The sequence below is a fragment of the Gadus chalcogrammus genome, chromosome 16, assembly GCF_026213295.1.
Source record: "Gadus chalcogrammus isolate NIFS_2021 chromosome 16, NIFS_Gcha_1.0, whole genome shotgun sequence".
Classification (NCBI taxonomy): Eukaryota; Metazoa; Chordata; class Actinopteri; order Gadiformes; family Gadidae; genus Gadus; species Gadus chalcogrammus.
Genome location: NC_079427.1, coordinates 26492002 through 26512866, shown reverse-complemented (window position 1 = coordinate 26512866; position 20865 = coordinate 26492002). Strand labels below are relative to the sequence as shown.

Genomic DNA, 20865 nt, shown 5'->3' with positions numbered 1-20865 from the left:
CATTGGCTTCCTGTAGGTCAGAGAATTGATTTTAAAATCATGTTGCTAACCTATAAATCCCTACATGGTTTATGCCCAAAATATTTAACTGATATGCTTCCACTACATAAGCCTTCTAGAACACTAAGATCTTCTGAGACCAATCTGTTAATTATCCCCAGAGTAAACACGAAACATGGGAAAGCAGGATTTAGTTACTATGCAACAAATATCTTCAACAAGATTGAAGACTTTTATGTTTGCTTTAGCTTTCTGCTAAATCTTAAATACTTTTAAGATTATTTTTACCAGAAAAATACATGACATTTGCTGAGTAATGAAGTTGTGTCATTAAGAGCTTGACGAAGTGAAAACCTGTATTGGTGATTAAGCGCTTAATCACTGAATATACGCCATATGAAACTCTTTTGAATTTGTTTGTTGTTTGCCTTTGGTTCTGGGCTAGAGTCCTAGAATAATCACTGAATATTTGTTTGTTGTTTGCCTTTGGTTCTGGGCTAGAGTCCTAGAATATTGTAATAGATTGTCCTTTAGGTCGGGTTGTAGTCCCGACTTGGGTTCCAGAGAGTCTGTTGATCTGATCTTAAATAACTTTCAATTTAATTTTCTCACTTTCTTAAATACATTGCACTTTCAATTTTACTTACTAAAAAGCCTTTTTAACTTTCTACTTTGCTCATTTCTTTGCATATGTTTTCTTTTACTTATCTATTATTTTATTTTATTGTATAACAATGTTTATATGTGAAGCACTTTGAGTCTGCCTTGTGTATGAAAAGTGCTATATAAATAAAGTTGCCTTGCCTTGCCTTGCCTTGGAGTCCTATCCCTCGTACCCCTAATGAGTAAAAGTTGTCTTGCGACGACTTGAGGGGGATATGTTGGGCAAAATAACCTGCTGAGTACATCACATGTACATTACAAATATAGCTAACTCCTACCCTAGCCTGATGAGCACATCACATGGCAGGCACATTACAATATAGTCAACTCTTGCTCTAACCCAACGAACCCATAACACAAACATGATAATATAGTCAGGTCAAGGCCGGAGCCGAAGGCCCCATTTCCCAACCAGGCAAATGGTGGACACTCAGACAATGCACCAGTCATCCTCAAGAACGGGAGAGCCACATTAATTTATCACACAGGAGACACTTCGAGGAGCTCTCCCCCGTTAGGAGGAACACAAGAGATACACATGCATATATGCATCGTGCACCGTCAGTCAAAGGACGTCGGAAGAGGCCGAGACATTGCACACATTTGCATACGCGATCTGATTGGATGACGGATCCGTCGCTGCTGAAAAAGTTGAGCGTTGTTGCACACTATTATTCCATCGGCCCAGTGCACCTCCATTGTGTCCATTGGTGATTGTTACCAGAGCGCTCTATCTTTGAGAATTTTCTTTAGCCCTGCATACTTTTGACGTTTAGTAGCTATTTCTGTCATACTCATGGACAAAAGTCACTCTGTCCCTCCACTTCCTTCTTCATTCGTAGCGTTGGGTTTAATGTAATTTGGAATGACGGTGAGTAGAAGTCTTAATTATTTACGTTAATGGTCAGATGAAGAAAAGCAATTACAGAGCTTGATGAAGGATACATTTTAAATGCAACAAAGTATTTTATTTTGTGACATAAAACCACCAATAATACCACATAACAAACAATGAGTAGTAATATATCGACCAATATACTTTGAACAAAATGGTTGAGTTTTTGCATTGTTGAAAGCTTGGGTTAAGTGTTGAATATCTGCTTATTCATCTGCAATCCTCAACTCTGCAAAAGGAAAAAGACAATTAATGCAAAACAAAATACTTAAAAAAGCATGAAGAGAAAGTCAGACAGAGACAAATACACACACACTTTGTATCCTTACTTTTATTACAAGGGTCATTATATTCTGTCTCAGCCTGGTCACCTGAGTAGAAAAAATATGTGTTACACAAAATTAGGTAATAATTTTGTGATACAAAATGATGTGATACTTTTGTACCCCAAGATGTCCGTCTGCATTTTTTCATTCACCCCAGCCCCCTTTTCCTCTTCCAACCCCTCCCTTTCTCTTATATCTGGTACATATTTACTTTGCTGGTAGTAATCGTAGATCTTGACCACAGCAGGCTTCAGGTTCTCCACTTCAATGTCCTGCAAGATGTCTAAAAAGTGGTTGATGGGCACATCAACCGCAAAAAACTGTGGACAGAAAGCACAGTTTCGTCTGGAACAGATGTATGGAGACCATGCTGGTCTACAAGTGTCAAAAACACTTGTGATCAAGGTCGCAATGCAATAGGATACATTTAAATGACAAATTAAAACATCATGTCATTATAAATTACATGTGTGTGTTATAACCCCCCCGTATGTATCTTCTTTTTTTAATAAATGTCACGGTATGTGTTTCTATTGCATGTTAGCTTGCTAACCGGTTTCAAGTAAATGATGACGTGATCGTCGTTATGTTCAACGCGATCCACCAGCAGTGCAGACTTGAGCTGTGAGGGAGAGGACATTCAATAGATTTATAAAAAAAGAACACCCAGGACAAATAATGTCAAAAACATTTACCAACCTTTCTCAAAGACTTTGGCTCAGGAACAAATCCAGACAGTAATTTAATATCCACCATCACCATGTTGGTGGAATCCTCCTTTCCCACATATCTGTGAAAATTATTGTCAGTGAGAAGTATTGTATAAAATAGTTATTCAAAACAAAATAAATTAATAACAATGATCAGCCTAAATCTACCCATGGCTAACTTACTTGGACTCTAGCCTAAGGGTGACCTTAGGCCTCAGCTGGTTGGTGCTGCATTCAGAGTCGGGTGTCACCTTGATCCGGAAACTCGATTCATCTCTTGGGGTTGGAATATTGTAGTGAAGAGACAACTGGAAGAGCAGAACACAACAGAATATCTTCACGCCATGTGTTCTTGACGAATGTATACCTTACATTGCCTTCTAGACCGGTCAAACCAGGAGCTCAGTGGGGGCACGGGAGGTCGTGTTTTTTTCATTTAGGTCATAAGGTCATTTAGACAAAATCCAAGCACAAGCTGTTCTGCTGAATGCTTACCTGCATGGAGGCACAAGCAGTGCCTTTCACCAGCACACTGTATTTTCCCGTCACGTCCTTCATCGACCTCTCCTGGTAAAGCAGTTTGTTGTCCTGGTTCACCTCAAAGGTCATCTGGCCGCTGGGGAGCTGGACGTCCACAGTGCTGGAGCCTTCTGGGCTGAACACCAGTGTAGAGTAAAGAGCGAGGGCCTGAAGAGCTACCACCGTGTCCTGAACAACAAGAAAGCTTTGGTTTGTGAAGGCTAATGGTAAAGCTATTGGTCAATCGGTCAACGGTATGATTGGAACAATTCTTTACTTTTAAATGTATATATTAATGCATGCCCGCTATATAGTAGGTCTGTGATACCCCTATAGAGCTGTATTCCCCTATAGAGGAAATCCTGTACCTGTGTGGAGGAGAAGCCTCCGTAGGAGTTCTGCTGGCTAGTGAGCCACCTGACGATGCGCGAGGCGTAGCCCAGGTCAGCAGTGGTGGGGGTGGCGCTGAGAGTGGCCAGCAGCACGTAGGAGCTGATCTCCACGGAGAGGGACATTGACTTCTCAGACCTCTGAGACCAGTAGAGGTTTCCCCCTGAGGAAAACACATCCAGGATAAAACTGAGGGCCGAGGGAGGTGGACCTGCCTTGGCTTTATTTAGTTTACGGTTTCAAAGTATACAAAAGATCAGATCAATAACCACTTGACCCTTTATAGAAGTTACACAGATTACACAATGCTGTCAACTTTTGTTGGATTGGTTTCAACAGCGTATTCCTTTTTTACCGACCCCAGGCCTCGATCTCCATCCTTTCTCTCCATCACGCATGTCCACCTTGTCTAACACATCCTGACCAAGAAAACTAGTAACAACTAGCCCAGCTCATCTGTTCTGTACACTTGTAAGATCACCTCATAAGGGAGATGTTAAAGTTGTTTAAGGGGAACAATAGAGCCATTGAAAGTCCTCTGACCTTCCTGTGTGGCCACCTTGTCCAGGTGCTCCAGCAGCAAAGTCCGTGCCTCCATGTCTCCAGCCAGGGTGAAGACATAAGCCAGCAGAGACGTGGCGTACGTGTTGCTTTTATCACCCAGGCTTTGCCTCAGGCAAGACATGCTTTTGTTTATCTGTGGATCCTGTAGGCGGGGATGTCAAAATAATGTTGTTCTATGAAACCTTGAACTTTCCAACAATACTTATATCATATACTGTATCTGCTGTACAATCACCGTTACCTGTATTAAATGGCTCATAAAATAATGTTCAAAGATGTGAATAATTTTAATAGAATGAAAATGTCAATTCATTTCTCTACGTGTAACAAATGTACTGTACTCTTAAATTGACCACGTCAGAGATTAAACATACTAAACTCCCCGATAACAATGCTATGGTGTTTTATCCTTTGAAATTTCCGTTCTGGGTTGGAATGTTTGTTTTTGTTTTGGTCTGTAGGTTGTGATTCTCTATTCTCTGAGTAATACGGGTTGCCAGCTATTAAACAAATACACAAACACAGCATGCTGCAGCTATGGCAGCAAACAGACAAACTGGGTCAACAGAGAATGTACTACATTCTACACAACCTAAAAAGCCTTTTCGACTTTGAATAAAAGGTAAATACGGTAAATCTTGGAGTTGCATTTGATGGATGAAGACAGCCTGGAGCCAAGAAGGATTTCACGACAGATGCCACATGAGCCGGTTAATAATTTACAAATGTACACATCTGCTGATCAACTTAAACTGTAGGACTCATCATCACTTGTCATACTCAAAATATAATTATTTTACTTGTCTTAAAATACAATGTTGCCCCCGACTCATCTTGCGCTTGTGTTCTTTCATTGTCCTTAACCGTACAACCCAATTGGGAGAAAGCTCTCCAATATTGTGAATTTGAGATGCAGTACCAATTGTAAACACTCTGTGTCACTCTGTGTTACATATTGTATCCATTTTAATTTAATTAAAGTGGTAAGCCCTTTTGCATAGTTCCATGGGTATCTTTCAAGCGCTGGTTAATAACCAGCGCTTGAAAGATTCAATACTTACAGAAACAGACATATTGGTCTCCAACAAAGCGGCCGTCACATACGCAGAGAGAGTGACTTCGTCTGAGACGCCTCCCTGTAAGGCAAAGCAATGAAAAGCTTGACTCTGTGATTCTTTTCAAATATCTGGTTGAAGCGTGTGTTTACAGTTGTACACCAAATGTGCCTCCACCTTCTGCTTATTAGTCTCAACAAAACTGAAACCTGCCCAAAACATGAAGAGGCCCTTTTATCCTCCTCATAGTTAAGCAAAGTCAGAGAGAAGGTTCCATGTCTGTACCTTCATTCTGTTGTTGAACAGACTGCCCAACTTTTGGAAGCAGCCGTTGTCTTGTTGTTTGCTCTCCAACCAAGACTTAGCGTCCTTAGCGTCCGCTAAGATGGTTGGGTCAATGTAGATGAAAGACTTTGCTTTGACGAAGGATCTCAGCACAAATGCTGTGAGCCTGATGAATAATGACAAGTAACTCAATGTCAGTCACTCAAAATTTCAATCATTCATGTCAAAGTCTACCAAATCTTACCAGGTATTCCCAGATCCAGTTCCAAAGGTGCTGTAAGCTCCATCTGAATGCTTGTAGTTCAGCTGCCTCTGGTAGCCTGTGTGTGATTATAACATATCATTATAGCCTATTTCTTTTCAGGGAAGGACCAAACAGGGAAAATTACAAACAAAATGAGGCGTTAACGTTTTTAATTACATTTGCTGCACACACCCGAAGAGCATGAATTCTTAGGAGACTTACCAAGGGTCAAGAAGTGAGTTAATCTCTGCGTTGATTTGCTGTAGCGTGAAGCTCAGTATGTGCTAACCTAACTGAGGTGCGGGATGTTGTTGGTTTTGTCGTCATATTTGAGTATGTCATTTGTTTTGTAGACAATGAAAATGTGTAATGTGCATCTTAAGGTACGGCCACACTGCACGCGTTACGCGCGTTAGAGGCATTGAAAATCTGCATTTTTGCATAGGGAACCATTGGTGTAGACGCGTTACATGCGTTAAAGCGGTGCGTTAGGGGCGGCATACGCACGTAATGACGCACTTAAACGCACCAATGCACCCAACGCACCAACGCGCAGAGTTAAAAAATGTGAACTTTTGACGCGCCTACGCGTGACGCTTAGCCGCGATAGCCAATCAGCGTGGGGCTTGACCCAACGTCACTGGCAGAGACGCTTGCACAGAAGCACATGGCGGACATCTTACTCTTTATTCTGGGTGGAAATAGTAACATAGTTATGCCATTAAAAGTGTTTATGTAACCATTTTTAGCGAGAAATGTACATTTTACTTTCATAATGTTCGCTCGATGAATGTGAAGGATGTTTGGTTTGATAGTTATGACAAAGAGGGAACGCTCCATTCACTTGCATGGGCTGCGTCTTTGGTTGCTAAGCAACCTCAACGTCTTTGGCGGACTATTTCTCTGCTGATCAACACTACGAATGCTGGAAACACAAACACACCATGTGATGTTACTTAACCCGATTATTGTTATTTATATGCGAGATTATTTAATCTAACCCGATCCGAGCTCTATCATGCACCCAAACACGGTGGCATTTGGGTTGCCTACCTCGGACTCCTAAATCCAGCGCAGCGATGGTGGCTGCGTAGGCGCGTTGAACCAAGCATCAAGTTAGGCGCGTTACTCGCATAATCTAACGCGCTCAACGCGTTCAGTGTGGCCACACCATTAAGGTGTTAGAATTAAGGCTGTTAACATGCAGTGGCGCTGTCATTTCAACCTAAGCTTTGTAAAGGCACATTTTAAGAGTTTTATTGTATACACGTTCGTCCTGAGTGCTACAGGGTTTCCCCATAGGCGTCGATTACGGGGGGGACGGGGGGGAAATGTCCCCCCCACTATTTGAAATACAAATTTTGTCCCCACCAGTTTTAAAAATGTGCAAACCAATTGCTACTGAAAAAATCCCCACATACTCAACTGAAATCGTCGAGTCTAAAACCATGCGATAGGCGCGCTCGAAGACATCATTTATTAGATAGGCCTACCTAATAAACTGTTGGAACACACAAGACCGGAACCCATAGCAACGCCGGTAAACAAACCCCGACTCCCGAGAAGCCCAATCACTATGAGCTCCCCGCGCTACGGCCATCCGGAGGCACACAGAGCTTTTGGCCGTGATATTATATATACAATCATATTATATTATATACTATTATATATAGAGCTCCGAGAGTCGCAAACGGCAACAATCACTTTCTCCTCCATGCTGCAGTACACCCCGGACTGCACTGCGCTGAGTTTGACGGTTGAACGCTGATTGGCTGTTACGTTACACATGTCACTCAGTGGCCACGCTGTTGAACGCTGATTGGCTGTCATCTCGCGAAATCCGTGTCAAAGTTGAAATTTGTCGCGCCACAAATCCTTGTGAACGCGCTCGCCTGTGCACGGCGAAAGTGTGGCACGACAAATCAAAAAAAATCGCCCGATACGCGTCTATATGTTCACTTTGTATGGGATCTTGTCGTCCCGTTGCGTTTGGTGTGAACGCACTGGAGAAGTTTCAAGACAGACAGCCAAAATTGACATTTTTATTCAGAAAATAGCCGGTCCTTTTGCTTCCTATAAAAAGCATGTTTGTGACACGGGGGGGAAATGTCCCCCCCACTATTTGAAATACAAATTTTGTCCCCACCAGTTTTAAAAATGTGCAAACCAATTGCTACTGAAAAAATCCCCACATACTCAACCAAAATCGTCGAGTCTAAAACCATGCGATAGGCGCGCTCGAAGACATCATTTATTAGATAGGCCTACCTAATAAACTGTTGGAACACACAAGACCGGAACCCATAGCAACGCCGGTAAACAAACCCCGACTCCCGAGAAGCCCAATCACTATGAGCTCCCCGCGCTACGGCCATCCGGAGGCACACAGAGCTTTTGGCCGTGATATTATATATACAATCATATTATATTATATACTATTATATATAGAGCTCCGAGAGTCGCAAACGGCAACAATCACTTTCTCCTCCATGCTGCAGTACACCCCGGACTGCACTGCGCTGAGTTTGACGGTTGAACGCTGATTGGCTGTTACGTTACACATGTCACTCAGTGGCCACGCTGTTGAACGCTGATTGGCTGTCATCTCGCGAAATCCGTGTCAAAGTTGAAATTTGTCGCGCCACAAATCCTTGTGAACGCGCTCGCCTGTGCACGGTGAAAGTGTGGCACGACAAATCAAAAAAAATCGCCCGATACGCGTCTATATGTTCACTTTGTATGGGATCTTGTCGTCCCGTTGCGTTTGGTGTGAACGCACTGGAGAAGTTTCAAGACAGACAGCCAAAATTGACATTTTTATTCAGAAAATAGCCGGTCCTTTTGCTTCCTATAAAAAGCATGTTTGTGACACTGGATATCGATATGGATACGTCAGCATGTGGAGGGCCACATAAGGTAAGAAATTGGTTTACGTAAACTTTGCTGCTGTTTCTGTTTGCTCGTGAATCGTGATGACCTGGCCAAAGGTTACCCACAGTCCTAAGCGATTGTGATCTGATTCTGGTTGGTGCTCCAGTTAGTATGCATTGTATATATAGATTGCAGCTAGTAGCAGCTACACACGGTGCGATTGCTATGCCAATGTGGTTATAGTTGGTTTTGTCTGATTGAGATATGTGACGACTTGGAGCCTGGTAGGCATATCCTGACATAAATATGTTCTCGCATAACCTGTGTGATTATCCTAAACTGAAGGGGATTTTATTTGCGGACAATTTTCTTATGATGTTGTAACGAGTGAAGTCTACATTGGTCCTTCGCAAGTGTTTACTGGTGGTCAGGATTTGGCAGATAGCAGCATAACATATGCTACCAGCAGCCCTTGCTCGTCTTCAAAAGGCTGATGCTCAGTACCTCGTTTCATTTCGTACCCCTTTTACAGTCTGGCATTGTTTATCTGGTAAACTTTGTTGATGTCAAGATAAGTGTTAAATTGAAAACACTGTTCTTTGTCCTGTGTGTATTAGTATTAGGCCTACATATCCCGAGCCAATACCCTGGTGTTTCCAACGCCGTTTTGCAAAACAAGCCAAAACACAAACTGTGGTTTTCAACTTTTATTGTTCGAATAGGATCTTCATAGGGCTGGCCCGAATGCCATTTTTCAGGCTTCGAATAGGCCTACTCGTTGGTTTTTCCGAGCGAATATTCGAATACTCGTTCCAGAAAAAAGCACCATCGATGGTTTCGATGGTTTCGATGCTTCGTGAAGCGCCTCAAGAACTGATGCTTGTTAACATTGTGTCTCTGTTAGGGATATTGTTCAGAATACCACTACGTATTTGTGTCATTTGTTCTGTCGGGCAGACGATAATGCGCCCTTACCACTAGGTAGGGTCATTTTTCCTTTTTGTCTACATTTACGCGTACTCGCATAATGCTGTACTTCATCCCAACTGCCGTCATTATTACCGATTACCGAGACGGTCATAATGTTGCCACCTAGCCGATTACCTCCGCCCGGCAGAATTAGTTTACAGATTACCGAGAAGGTCGTCATGTAGCCCACCAGCCGATTACGTCCGTCCGGCAGAGTTAGTTTACAGATTACCGAGACGGTCGTCATGTAGCCACCCAGCCGATTACGTCCGTCCGGCAGAGTTAGTTTACCGATTACAGAGACGGTCGTCATGTAGCCACCCAGCCGATTACGTCCGTCCGGCAGAATTAGCTTATCGAGTCCCATTATGCTTGACACCCGCATTGCTGCATGCAGCTATATTTTTATTTATTTTCATGTTATATTGTTAAATACATATTTCTATATATTAGCGCTCTGCGCTAACCTAACTGAGGAAGGGAATGCTGACCCATGTATTGGGTCATAGATGCTCAGTGATACTTTTCTTTTGGCTCATGCAGAGTTAAATAAATGTGAACAGCCAGCCTCCATTGTGGTCCAGTCCTTCTTCCATACAGCCCAGACCAATTTATTCATCTACATATCATTGAAGCCTATTTCGTTTTCAGGGAATGACCAAACAGGGACGGTTACAAAATACAAACGTTAAACAAAATAAGACGTTAAAGTTTTCAATTAAGTCTGCTGAACACATCCAAAGAGCATGAATTCTTAGGAGACTTACCACTGGTCAAGAAGTTAGTGGCCCTGGCTTTAATCTTTGAGGTGATTTGCTGTGTGTTGGTCAGGTACTCCAGGATGTAAATATTGGGGGCGAGTAGAGCCATGTTCTGCTCTCCACATCCATACGGCATGCTCAGCAGACCGTCTAGGTTCTTGAGGGCTCGGCCCAAGATGTCACCTGTGGGAAGTTTAAGGTGAGAACATGGATGTTTTAAGAAATGTTTTAACTATCTCTTTCAACAGCATATGCTTTCATCCAGAGGGGTTGGTCTTTTTTTTTTTAGATATAATAATAATATAATAAACAAAAGGTATCAGGGAGGCCTACTGGTAGACTGCAGACATTGGGGTTTGGACCCAGAACCCTTTGACTGGGAGCCAAACACTCTGACCACTAGGTTTCCTCTCCCCTGAATACTGCTGACCTTTTAATTAATTAAATTCTGACCAGTTAATGTGTGCTTAATTGTTCTGAATCATTCCCCAGACACACAGTGGTTTTCTTCCTATTGGGCATGGTTGATAAGGCAGCCCCCCAACATGCTCAGTAAAAAGAGATCATAGTTTACCCAGGACTGAAACTGAAGCTCTGGCAGATCCTTGGATCATATCCTCAGGTAGGCTGAGCTCCACCTTCTCCTGAAGACTCTCTCCTAGGTATGGAGAACACATGAATATTCATGCAATATATATACAGGCATATGGCAACACCAGAAGGAAGAAATGTAAAAAAGATGGCTTCATAAAGTTATGTCATTGAGTAAAGTAACGGTATAATCAACACGCTAATGTACAGGCTATGCATTAGCTGAAAAATGTCAATTTAAAGAATAATTTATCAATTATTAAGGCCATCAAATGCAAACTACTAAGAATGAAGAAAGTGTGCCAAAAACCAAAGATATTGATTGACTGGTGAAAGTTGGCTAAACCAGAGCAGCTCAAGCTAGCAAAAGCCAGCCAGGCCCCGGAACTAGCATGTGTAGCAGTTATGGAAAAGTGTTAGCCTGGAAATCCAGACCCACATCTAGAAAGTAGTAGGGTCTGTCAACGAGTAATGAAAATGGCCCAACTCGAGGGGCGGAACCAAGCATGCATTTGAAAATATCACTGCACACAATTGGAGTACACTACGGACAATCATAATAGAATAATAGAAACAGGGGTGACGTATCCAGTGCTGTGTTCCAATATCCATACTTCCTTGAGTACGCTTAAATGTAGTACACCATCCGCACTCACTAAGTGCGCTAATTTTCAGATGTCAGTGTTGTTCCAAATCGAATACTCTGTGGTGCACAAACCGTAAGTTACGATCACGACTGCTGCCGTGGCTCCTCACCCGCAATAAACATCCTGAAACATCTTGAATGGTGAACTCTTTACGCCTATTAGCTATCAAAAGCTATAAAAACTACAAAGTGGAAAATGCGCCAACTTTGGCTCAGCCTGGCTACTCCCTCGTCCGCTACGTAGCTAAGATGGCTGCCGTTGAGTACGAAAAGTGTACAAGTACATCGATCCACACTTCGTGATTTGACCGTTTTGAGTTGTCAAGTAAGGTAGATTTCTTAGAGTCCAGGAGACAGGGAGAAGGTGGAGAGGTCTGTGGGAGGATAAGGGCGGAGAAGGCAGGGGCTGTTGGAGAATTACCAAGGCCTAGGGAAAGGTGGGTTTTTTTTCCAGCGGGGGCTGAAGGATGTTAAAGAGGAATGGATTTACTTATGTCAGTGTTACTCATGTATCAGGTTTATTCATGTATCAGTTAAATATCATAAAATCCTATATCATGTTTTAGTATCATCATATAACAATCATTTTCTTTGTTTCTTTGTTTTGGTATCATCATGAATCTATCTCTTTCTTTAATATCTATTATTCATTATAACATGTTTTTTTGTTTTAATATCATCATAAATATATCTCTTTCTTTAATATCTATAATTCATTATAAAGTGTTTCTTTGTTTTAATATCATCATAAATATATCTCTTTCTTTAATATCTATCATTCATTATAAAGTGTTTCTTGTTTTAGTATCATCATATATCTATCTTTTTCTTTTATATCTATTATTCACTATAAGATTTATCATGTTTAGACATAATCGGTTATGGAAGAAAGCACTGAGAAAGATTACAGCACTTGTGGGTGAAATGATGTTGTCATACGCTTATGACATGTTGTATTGTTGTATTGTTTATCTTACACTTATGATATGTTATATTGTTTATCATTATATGGTGTATTTTACTTATTAGTATAATTTGTGGAACAAGTAACAACAATCTGAAGGCGTACGTGCCTGAGAGTACGTGCCTGGGAGTAGGCCTACGTGCCTGAGAGAATCTCTGCCATGGCGAGGTGGAAAATTACCAGGTCATAATGACCTGGTATCTGCATCAGAGAAAAGGGCGGGGTGACAGTGAAAGTTCTAGATAAAAACAGAGAGACAGAGACAGAGAGACATCGTCCCGACGGGGGCTCCATGCGGGGCGGACCTGGGCCCTTTGCGATCTCCGGACTTTCGGACTTAGAGAAATTAGAGCATCCGATCTCCGGACTTTTGGACTTAGAAAACTTGGAACATCGGATCTCCGTACTTTCGGACTAAGAGGAATTAGAACATCCGATCTCCGGACTTTCGGACTTAGAAAAATTAGGACATCCTCTCTCCAACACGCTACAGATATGGGAGAGATCTCTCCCAACGGGGCAATGAAGACTACTGGCTGTGGGACCATTTGATGAGACCTTCCTGGCTGTGGGACCATTTGATGAGACCGACCCTCCGTGCCCGAGGAGAGATAGAGATTCCCTCTCTCCCCCTCCGTCGACACCGGGGAAGTTTTGGATGTAGTGTAGAGAGGTAAGAATCAGGTATCGAAATTATTATAGACTAAATCAGCTTTATAGACAAGCCCAATTTATTAAGCACTATATTATAGGTATTATAGGAGAGATAGAGCTTCCCTCTCTCTCCCTCTGACGTCACGGAGCAACATTCCAGCGCAGCTCACTCCCCGATGACACGGACGTGAGGATAGATTAGTCTCGATCTCTCCTTTCTTCACAGTGTGCGGGGGCCACGACAAGGGAACAACAGCCTTTCTCTTCTCACAGCTGAGGGGAGTGTTGGACGTAGTGTAGAGAGGTGAAAAATCGGGAATCGAAATTATCGTAGACAAACCCACCAAGATGTGTTCCACATGTATTTTATGTCACCTATTTAGAAGTGTCACAGACGGCATTTTATTAGTCACTATATTATATGTATTAACATGCTTTTTTGATGGCCTTCACCGCTTGCTGCAATGTCCCAGATATTAATCCTGCAAATAAAACTATATTCAAACCATTCCTTTTTAATCATTCCAAGGACCTGCTACGGAGGAGTGTAGGTTAGAGCTTCAGTGGACGAACTAACTGTTCTAGTATAGGCATCGTGGACCTAAGAGGTTACCTAGTACAAAGAAATCAAACGTATCCCGGGAGTTAGTCATTTCCAAACTCCTAAAACAATCTCAGCAAATTCACCAAGTGCACGGATCCCAGAGGAGAGCTATCATAACAGACGTGATCGGCATGCCACATTCCTGGCTACGGGTTATGCCCAGGGGTGGGGCACCGAAGTAAGTGGGATAGGCGTCTGATACAAGGTAGTTAGGGGCTGAGCGAATCTCCTCACCAACCTGTTACAACCATTACTGGATACAGGTTTCACTAGCACCTCCTTTTAGGGGGTGGTAGAATTGACGGATCTGACAGAGTACACCATCGGGGTCCTTTCAGTACACTTATTTTCGCCCGATCTGAATTGGAACGCCCTACATACTCAAACTAAGGCTAGTAAGTACGGATAGTATGGATATTGGAACACAGCACAGAGCCCCATACGCTAAGCTACCAGCGGAGCAAACCGATAGATTAGACTCTTGCCGTATCCGGTCGGTAAAACAGCAAAAACGTCCTTCTTGCAAAGGAAAGCCTTGAGCGCCATCTTCTGTTCCTTTTTTAGAGGAATACCCAAGTCAAACAACTGGTGTTCATCCGTAGCCATCTTGCAATGTTTACTGACTGATTCCGTAGCAGCGCTGTTTTTATCTGTTTAGCTCTCTTCTGGCCGGCCTATATCATAAACACTGATGTGATTGGTTAATGTCCGGATCCAGGGGAATCTGGGAATGTTACTCATTCCCAGAGTGACTCGCTGAGCAAATTAAAAATGTGCTCTTGTGAGAAGAGGGAATTGTATCTAACACGCGTGGAGAAAAAATACTGAAGAGCTACTTCGAGCCCCGGGGGCTTAGGCCCGAGGCTCTCTGCGGGTCTGCCTATGTTTCTGACCTCAATCTGACCCCCGCTCTGGTAAGTATCAAGTAGGCGTGTCCTGTGTGACGTATTGGCTCCGCCCTCCTCACTTGTCCAAAGTTGCTGCCATCTGTGGCTGGAGTAGTTATTGCAGCTTATGTGTTCGATCCTGCTCCCTAGTGGCTATGTGGGGGTTATGCAGCTTGTGTGTTCGATCCTGCTTCCTAGTGGCTATGTGGGGGTAGCTTATGTGCTTAAAATACATAACAAAACATTATCTTTGTGTTAGGCGTGTGTTGATGGCTGATGACCAACACTGTTTTTCCTTTGTCAAAACACTTGACAGGTATGTTGTTTGCACAGAATTTATTGTGATTTCAAGTGTTTTTTGATGATGATATTGGATCTGGCCGAGAGTGGAGTGCGTTGATGGCAGATGACCAATACTGTTTCCCTTCATTAAAACACTAGACAGCAATAAATTTTCAGTGCCAAAGCCGGAGTCTCCAATCGTTAGACACAACGCAGGTAACCAGTACCTGCACCTGACTGGAGCAGCAAAGAACCATGCAGCGCAAGCTAACAGACTCGGATTTCCGCTCCCGAAGAAACAATAGAAGAATCTCGATGACACTGTTTATTTAGAAGCTCCTCAGAAGCCAATTGCCGCTACCACAGGACTTGGCCTTGAAAACACAGCAGGCTCCTTGGTCTCTGGTGCAAAAAACTCCCATGAGACCAAGCGTCATCAACTTCCAGGAGTTTACAGCAAAAGAGCTGGGGGGTATACCACGAAGCTCGCTGAACATACCCAGGCTTTCTTGGGAAAACCTGGCTTGACAGAGCCGCAACTCGCAATCAGAGTTAAATGGTACCACGAAGCTCACTTTTAGATTCAAATAGTTGAACCAGGTTTTCCGCTTTAGGTTCAGTGCGCGTTCACGTGAAAGGGGCGTTTTTTGCGTCATTTTTCTCACCTTTACGATAGATCAAGCAGTCTATATGCGTATAAGTGAAAAGATTCTGCATAATGTCTATAAAATAACTATGCCAAATTCAAAATTGTTCGCCATTAATCCAAATAGAATGATGATGATTTAAAAATGCATAAGCAACGTCCATACTGCCTTATTCTATCATTTAGGGAATTCACTTTAAATACACCCTATGTAAGAAATGTATAGCATGTTTTCAACCGCTGAGAGGTAGCGGCTGTAGCGTAGTGGATTTGTATAAGACCCCAACGCCAGCGATAGGGGTTCAAATTCGCCGGTCAATCATCATGCATTTTACCCCCATAGATGTGGTGCCAGCACGGCCTTGAAAATATGGGTTCAAGTTCGAAATAAGCACAAAAATATAATTCCATAAGCTTTAGTGAATAAGTATTCCATATGCATGAGAAATGGGACATTTTAAGCTTCACATAAATTTGCATCACTTGGGAGTCGAACCCCCCGCGCAGAAATTCAAGACTGACGCGCTACCTCCACTCTAGCACTCTGTCACGGAGACGCAATGCGCAACAGTAAGCATTGTCTACATAAGGTCCAAAAGGACGATCAAATAACGAACACTCTCTGATGAGAATCTGTATCTCTCATGAAGAACCCCAATTGCACAATGACAATAAAGTCTGAAATCGGAATATCTTCGGACAATGCCAAGGGATCGGTTCTGTCCCGTAAAACCCTCTGTCTCCGGAGAGACGCCTGTACGAGAAGTGCGCTGAGGTCCACGGGAACTAGGGTTGCCAACTATCAGAAATTAAAATAAGGGACGCTCACCACGGGCCCGACTCCTGTGGGGCGGGGCGCCCGCAGCAGTGGTATGTTTTATTTTGTGCTGGTGTTTTTAGTAAAGGGTTGATCAAGAAAGGAATTAGTCATACTTAAAGCTTGAAATGCTTTATTATCACATAACATTCTCTTATAAAGTGCAGTCAATTAAATATTGAATGAAATCTCTTTGTGTGGCGTGTGCAGCAATGAACTTTTAAAATATAAACTAAATAAACGGAGAACTTCATGTTACTTTTTAAGTGCATAACTATAGGGACTCTCTTTGAACATTTTTACAAAAAAAAACAGTACAAATAAACAACAAAAACACTTATAAACTTATGTAAAAAAAGAAAGTGCAAAACATTACTCCTTCCCTCAACATTACTCCTCCCCTCAAAACTGTTACTTCTTTTTACAGGTGTACTTCTTGTTACTCCTTGCAGCACTGAGTAACTCTTTGTCTTTCAAAGCGCTGTTGTAAAACTCTGAACAGGACTGCTCAAAGTTGAGAGTGATCAGCAGCTCACTTCTCATGAGCTCTGTGGAGAACCTATTCCTGCAGTCACTCCATTTGTTGGCCATTCTGGAGAAGATCCTTTCCACACATCCAGTGGATGCTGGGATGCTCAGGATGTGTCTGGTGATAGACAGCATGTTTGGCAGGTCAGCTACTCGAAAGAGAGCCACCCACCTGGCAGCCACACCTTTGGACTTCCATTCATCTTCAGCATCTTCTTTGAGCTTCTTCAGAATGGGTTTTGCTTTGGAGCATTCATCATAAAGTTCATCCATGTTGACTTTATGGATGACGTTGAGCTTGGTGGTCACCCTCTCAATGTCAGCAAAGGTCATGGTGCCATGGTGCAGAGAGAGAGGTTGCAGTGAGAACAACCAGTAGTCTTCCGAAAAGTTGAACCATTTCTCAACATATGAGAGTGCTGTGTTGAGGAATACAGTAAAATCTGCCCTTGCCATGTCAGCATCAAGTGGACGGAGACGCTGCAGCTTCAATTTAGTTAAGTAGCCATAGAACTGTTAATCTCGTCTCTGTGTGAGCTTTTGCTTGAAGTTTTCCATGATGGAATATAACTCAACACAGGTGGTTTCATCACTCTCCAGCTTCTTTACAACTTCCTCAAAGAGAGAGAGGATATTATTGCAGAAAAGAAGGTAAACCTCCACAATGTCTCCATCTTCCTCAGTTGAGTCCTCACTGAAATTTAACAATGCTCGAAGTTGTTTGGGACACTCCTCCCCCCAGGCTGATGAAGTACGATTTCAGTGCAATCCAGGTTTGCATTAGCCAGGTGATGGCTGGATCAAGGGAGAGCCACCTGGTTGTGACATGTCGCAGAATTTCCTGGAACGCAACATCACAAAACCTGCAAAACTCTTTGAGTGATTCTCTTCGTTTGGCAGATGTGGAAAAGAAGGCATAGACCTTCAGCACAACATTTTCCACATCTACAGTGAGCTGGTCAAGAGCATGCTTCACTGTGTTGTTCACAATATGGGCATGGCAGTTTCCTTGCAGCAGATCTTTTTATTACTTCTTCCAGTTGGTGAAGACAGAGTCTTGAATTCCATAATTCACATTTGTGTTGTCTGCAGTGCACTAAATGCTGTCACATGATCCAACGATAAGCCAAATTTGTCAAGCGACTGCTCTATGAGAGCTACAATCCCAGCAGCGGACTCATCTGCATTTTCAATGAAATCCAGCATTTTGTTGGTGACCCCGCATTCTGGACTGAAGTATTGAACAGCAAGGGGGAACATCTTCCTGTTGCCTTTATTTGATGCATCTGTCTGAATGGAAAATGGGAGGGGTTTATCTGATGTTAGGGCCTTGAGAACATCAGCCACTGCCTTTGGAGCAAGGACATCTTTAACCACTGCCTCTGCCTTTGTTCTCCCTATACATTTTTTTTTACAATTTTTGAATCCAGGAGAACCTTTTGATTCAGTTTATGTGCACAGTCAACACTGTTGTAGCTGAGGTTGTGTGACTGCGTGGTACACCTGTGTCACCTCAGCTGCGGTAATAGAGAGGAAGAGTGGGATGACATATTGTTGATTAAATTGAACATTTGTCTGCTGCCTGTCTTATGACTTGAAAAGAAGTCAGGTCATCCAAACAGTTAAACCACACTAATAATATAATTGATGTAATGATCACTGAACACTGCATTCCTCAAAAATATAAAAGAATACACAGAAAGCTCTACAAACATTTTTATTCTAGGAAATGTATGTATATTAAAGAATAAAGGTTTTCTTTTAACAAATGTATTTTTTTATTTATTAACTGTTAATCCATTAGTATGATTTGTTCTTTAAATGGCCATATATAATATTTATATACTTCTGTATATTAAATAAATGGTCGTTCATTCGACTTTTAAAACTCAACATCCTAAACAATCAATCAAACCACAACAGTTTACTAAAATAGGCTCTGCCCATGCACTGCGATGTTCTGGCAAAAGCACAACCAGATAGGAAATCAATCACAACATAATGTCCCATACCGTATCAACCTCAGGAGATGATTGGGGTATGAAGAACTGTGACACTGACGCTTGGGTCTTCTGTGATCTTTCGTGTCTGCAGTGTTGCTCTCCTGTTGCATGCTGTCTGATGTCAGACAGCCCACCGTGCGCCACTGAAAACACTCGTCGACATATTTTACAACTTGCCTTGTAAACATCTCCATTGACGCTGTCCAGCCAAGGATGTGCGTCTTCCCACTCACGTCCGTACTTCTGCAAGCGTTTACGCTTTTGAGGACGTGGTGGAGTACCGGGTGTAGCGGGCATTTTTAAAAGGCGCGGGTTTTGTGAGCAGCGCCGGTGTGTGGTGTCTGTCGCTAGGCAACCGCGACCACCACACGCATGCGCAGACACACAGATGACCGGAGCGGGTCTTGCGTAGATCCCGCCGCGACAATTTTGCTGACCGTAGTATTCCCTGTGTTTTGTTTTGATCATTATTGTTAGATTTAGTATTTGTGTGTGTGACAGACATGTGTATTGGACATTTATGGAAATACGGAACAAATTGCGTCCCGTATTGGTTCAATACGGGACGCAAAATTTAATTGCCAAATAAGGGACGATTCCGTATTTTACGGGACGGTTGGCAACCCTAACGGGAACACACACAAATGGTGACGCCATTGTCAGGAGGGGCTAGGAAGCTGCGCACGCCGATTTAAGTAGCCGATCTCCGGCTAGACTAAGCCGAAAAACTGCTCCCGACCAGGTTTGGTTGCGAGCATAAGTCACCATGGTGATACAGCGATGCTAAAAGAGATCGACTTTCGTGGTACAACTAACCCAGGCTTTGAGCTCAACATACCTCGCTAACCCTCTAAGCGAGCTTCGTGATACAGGGCCCTGGTGCTGAGAGAAGCCTAGAAGAAGGGAAGAATTCAGCTTGGAAACAAGTTTCTCTATTTCAATCATGATTAGATCGTCAATTTTTAACATTTTAACAATTGCAACATTTAACAAATCAAAACACTTGTATCTTCAAATATATCTCAACAGATTTTCGATATTATTTATATCTTTTTCAGAATGAATAGCTTAATTTCATACCCACTTTGTATGTTTTCAGTTGGTCTATGTTTACGCTCGAGCGTGATGACATCACATGCTCGAAATATGATTGTTATGTATGGGGTGTTTGCAGTGGTAGTAACGTGTCACAAGTAACGCTAATGAGTAAAAAAGTATATTTTTCGGGTAACGAGTACTTTTCACGTTCCTTTTTTAAGTCTGTAATTTTACTCTTACCTGAGTAAAAGTTTGATTTAGAATTAGAATTCTACTCTAGGATACGAGTCGACTGTTACGAACTTGGGACTGAGGACTAGGATCGCATGGATGCAGACACGCAGGAAGATATTTTCTCCAGGGGGCTCGGGGTTACGGTCCACGTAGAGTTTATATAATTCTAAAGATACTATGTCAAACTGTATTCTGCAGACAACTCAGGAACTTGTTTGTCATTGTTGTGTCTGGCTCTGTGAGTGTGCGTGCATGCTATGCGTAGGCTGGATCGCAATCACGTCAGGACAAATCTGATTGGCCAATCAGCTAACCAAGCCAGTCTCGTTTGTGTCTAATTGGTTGTGTTCCTTCAAAGCTCTTGCCTTTTGTCACATGCACAGAGCTAAGTGTAAATTTGTTTGAAATTAAATAAAAAAAATTGTTGTACATATTGCTTTTGTTGTGCAACTTGTGAAGAAATGTTTTAATAATAATAATATATAATAATACATTTTATTTGAGGGCGTCTTTCATAGCACTAATGGTCACCTTACAGGGCAGTGTTTAAAAAAAACAAAATCAACGATCATAAAAAATATAAGAACAAGATACATTGAAACAATTTACACAAGTGGGGTGAAATGGGTGGGAGACAATGAATTAGATTGAATATGTCAGTTTAATTTTTTTTAGACGGGACTTAAAAGTGGAGAGAGTGTCAGAGTTACGGATGTCTG

General features: G+C 42.4%; 2 protein-coding genes across 2 annotated transcripts in view; both read right to left on the bottom strand.

Annotated features, from left to right (window-relative positions):
• ube2g2 (ubiquitin-conjugating enzyme E2G 2 (UBC7 homolog, yeast)) overlaps positions 1-20865 on the bottom strand; it is a 283623-nt gene that overhangs the window by 241046 nt on the left and 21712 nt on the right. The gene's annotated exons all lie outside the window — the stretch shown is intronic.
• LOC130405510 (alpha-2-macroglobulin-like) overlaps positions 1588-20865 on the bottom strand; it is a 62112-nt gene continuing 42834 nt past the window's right edge. Inside the window, exons 10-23 of the mRNA XM_056610628.1 lie at positions 10827-10910; positions 10259-10435; positions 5652-5727; positions 5408-5573; positions 5129-5203; positions 4047-4209; positions 3482-3666; positions 3090-3302; positions 2778-2902; positions 2584-2674; positions 2438-2506; positions 2096-2204; positions 1888-1929; positions 1588-1787 (exon numbers count right to left, since the gene is read on the bottom strand). Coding sequence (XP_056466603.1) covers positions 1765-1787; positions 1888-1929; positions 2096-2204; positions 2438-2506; positions 2584-2674; positions 2778-2902; positions 3090-3302; positions 3482-3666; positions 4047-4209; positions 5129-5203; positions 5408-5573; positions 5652-5727; positions 10259-10435; positions 10827-10910 — 1598 coding nt within the window. The 3' untranslated portion in view covers positions 1588-1764. The remainder of the gene's footprint in view (positions 1788-1887; positions 1930-2095; positions 2205-2437; positions 2507-2583; positions 2675-2777; positions 2903-3089; positions 3303-3481; positions 3667-4046; positions 4210-5128; positions 5204-5407; positions 5574-5651; positions 5728-10258; positions 10436-10826; positions 10911-20865) is intronic.